The 2500-nt window shown below is 42.0% G+C and overlaps 2 protein-coding genes across 3 annotated transcripts in view; one reads left to right on the plus strand and one right to left on the minus strand.

The window, feature by feature from the left end:
• LOC122980511 (H-2 class II histocompatibility antigen, E-D beta chain-like) overlaps nt 1–1625 on the plus strand; it is a 4466-nt gene extending 2841 nt beyond the window's left edge. For both annotated transcript variants that reach the window (XM_044348583.1, XM_044348584.1), the window contains 2 exons: nt 203–316; nt 447–1625. In XM_044348583.1, coding sequence (XP_044204518.1) covers nt 203–316; nt 447–472 — 140 coding nt within the window. In that variant the 3' untranslated portion in view covers nt 473–1625. The remainder of the gene's footprint in view (nt 1–202; nt 317–446) is intronic.
• The window catches only part of LOC122980510 (phospholipid transfer protein), an 18241-nt gene continuing 17181 nt past the window's right edge, over nt 1441–2500 (minus strand). The window contains exon 15 of the mRNA XM_044348582.1: nt 1441–2500. This exon is cut by the window's right edge and continues 940 nt beyond it. The gene's annotated coding sequence lies outside the window, so the exon portion shown is untranslated.

The raw sequence follows: 2500 nt of genomic DNA on the forward strand, positions 1-2500 counted from the left end.
CTGTGTGCTCACCTGTCTGTCTACTCACCTGTCTGTCTACTCACCTGTCTGTGTGCTCACCTGTCTGTCTCTCTACCTTTCTGTGTGCTCACCTGTCTGTCTCTCTACCTGTCTGTCTCTCTACCTGATTGTCTGCTCACCTGTCTGTCTCTCTACCTGTTTGTGTGCTCACCTGTCTGTCTCTCTACCTGTCTGTCCTCAGATCCGTCCCTGCCTGAGTCAGAGAGAAACAAGATCGCCATCGGAGCGTCAGGACTGATCCTGGGTCTGATCTTATCTCTGGCTGGATTCATCTACTACAAGAGGAAGTCCCAAGGTCAGAGCAGGAAACCAGTTTGACCAGTCTGACACCAGTCTGACACCAGTCTGATACCAGTCTGATCAGGTTTAATGATGAGTCTGGTTCTGTTGTTGACCTTGTTCTCGTCTCTTCTTCTTTAACCAAGGACGGATTCTGGTCCCCTCTAACTGATCTTGGTCCCGGCCCCAGTCCCAGTCCCAGTCCTGATCCTGATCCTGATCCTGATCCTGATCCTGGTCCTGGTCCTGGTTCTGGTTCTGGTTCTGGTCCTGCCACCTGCTGGAGCGACTCAGCAGCTGCTCTGATCCTCACAATGTTTTATATCCACTACTGACCCGTTAACTCTGTACTCCAGTGATCTGATTGATTTGTGTGTGATTGGTTGATTAATAGAAGTTTTTAAACACGATAAACTTTCAGAAAACCTTCAGAAAACCTTCAGAAAACCTCCTCAGCTGATCTAACCTATTAACAAACTATTGTAACCCTGATCCTGACTTTAATCCTGACCTTAACCTTTTTGATGAAGAAGCTTGAAGTCCAATGATTTAAATCCTTTATTCTGAGAGACAAGAAAACACAAAAACAACTTAGTATCTATTCTTTAATGGGTAGTATGGGAATGGATGTGTGCTGGCCAGTGCATTGCCTTCAACTCCCCTGTTTAACATTCACTACCTAACCCGAACCCTAACTCTGATCTTAACCCTAATATGGATCAATGGACAAGGAATCACTTCCAGGCTCTATCCCCTAATCAATGAGTTATCTTAACTCTAACCATTCGAGTTTAATGCCTCAACCCAACCATTTTCATCTTAGAGACACACTTAACCTAATTTGGATCAATAACCGCAACCTTATCTTCTTTTCTACTTGTCTCGCTCACTCCTCCAGTTAGAAGAGGGAGCAGGGAAGCAGAGCTACGCTGGCAGGGAGGTTGAATAGCTGCAGACAGAGCATCCCTCTCCATCTCTGCTCCTTAAAACTCATACATACAGTCCATTCATCAGAGTGGAAATGGCCAGGAAGACCTTGAGTGACATGCACTACGTTAGATCTCTATCCAACTGTGAGGTCTTCAGGCTTCAACTTCCCTTAAACCCAACACATGATACATGAACAGATTAATGAAGTTGTTCAGTTTAATCTCAGTTTATTTGTTAAAATGGTGCCTTGACGTTTAAACATCAACATAATCTCAGTCTAAACAGGGGCGGTTTACTGAAACTACAGGTGTGTCATGTTGCCATGGCTACAGTACAGTTGAACTATTAATTAACAAACATGAACAAATGTTAATAAATCATGATGGTTACATAGATCAGCAGCCTCTGAACACTGAATACATTAATTCAGATCATTTAATGCTCATTAACACACAATGACACACTGAGGTACATTATTATCCACCTCAACTGCAGGAAACACTGAAGTATCACTGTTTCCTGTTTCAGGCTCCACCTCCATATTATATCATACTTCTATTATTCTATTTTACATTATATTGCATTTCCTGTTCTGAGACTGTATGTCACTCCAGGTCTGGACTGTTAATGTCAACAGCAGATTTGTCACATTATTTGACACCTACAGAACACAGTAGATGCTGAACCAGCCCTGTATCATATCATTTACATTAATAATAGACAATTCTGCAGTTCATCACTGACTTTAATCCTAATCTCTCCCAAACATTAACCAAATGTTTTTGTAACTTAACTCTTATTGTACCTTCACCATAATATATTTGCCATAACTGCAACCTTTCTCCAACATTAACCACACTTTCACAGGCAAAGACCACAACCTCAGTGAAAGTTTTGAGTCAGTACTCCTGAATTTCAGCCAAATTATCTCCAAGTAGTTACTATGCACAGATATTGTAGAAAGACAGATTTTTAAAGATGTGTTAATTAGAACATAATCCAGTGTTGACTGTACAAACAAAAGGAGGATGAGCTGATCTGAGAAGTTAATGTGATAAAACTGCTGCTTTTCTGGAGCATCAACATGTGTCAACCTTATGAAACAGGACAGCTGTGTGTCCTCTCACAGAACCGATATCAGCCTGGTTCAACCCAGAGTCACATGAAGACCAGTAGAAGTTTTACTGCTTAAAGGTACCCTGAAGCACTGGTGGCAGCGTTGTGATGAGTGTCCCTGTTTTGTTTGTATCGTGCACGATGACAAACACGT

This window comes from Thunnus albacares, chromosome 4, assembly GCF_914725855.1.
Source record: "Thunnus albacares chromosome 4, fThuAlb1.1, whole genome shotgun sequence".
Taxonomy (NCBI): domain Eukaryota; kingdom Metazoa; phylum Chordata; class Actinopteri; order Scombriformes; family Scombridae; genus Thunnus; species Thunnus albacares.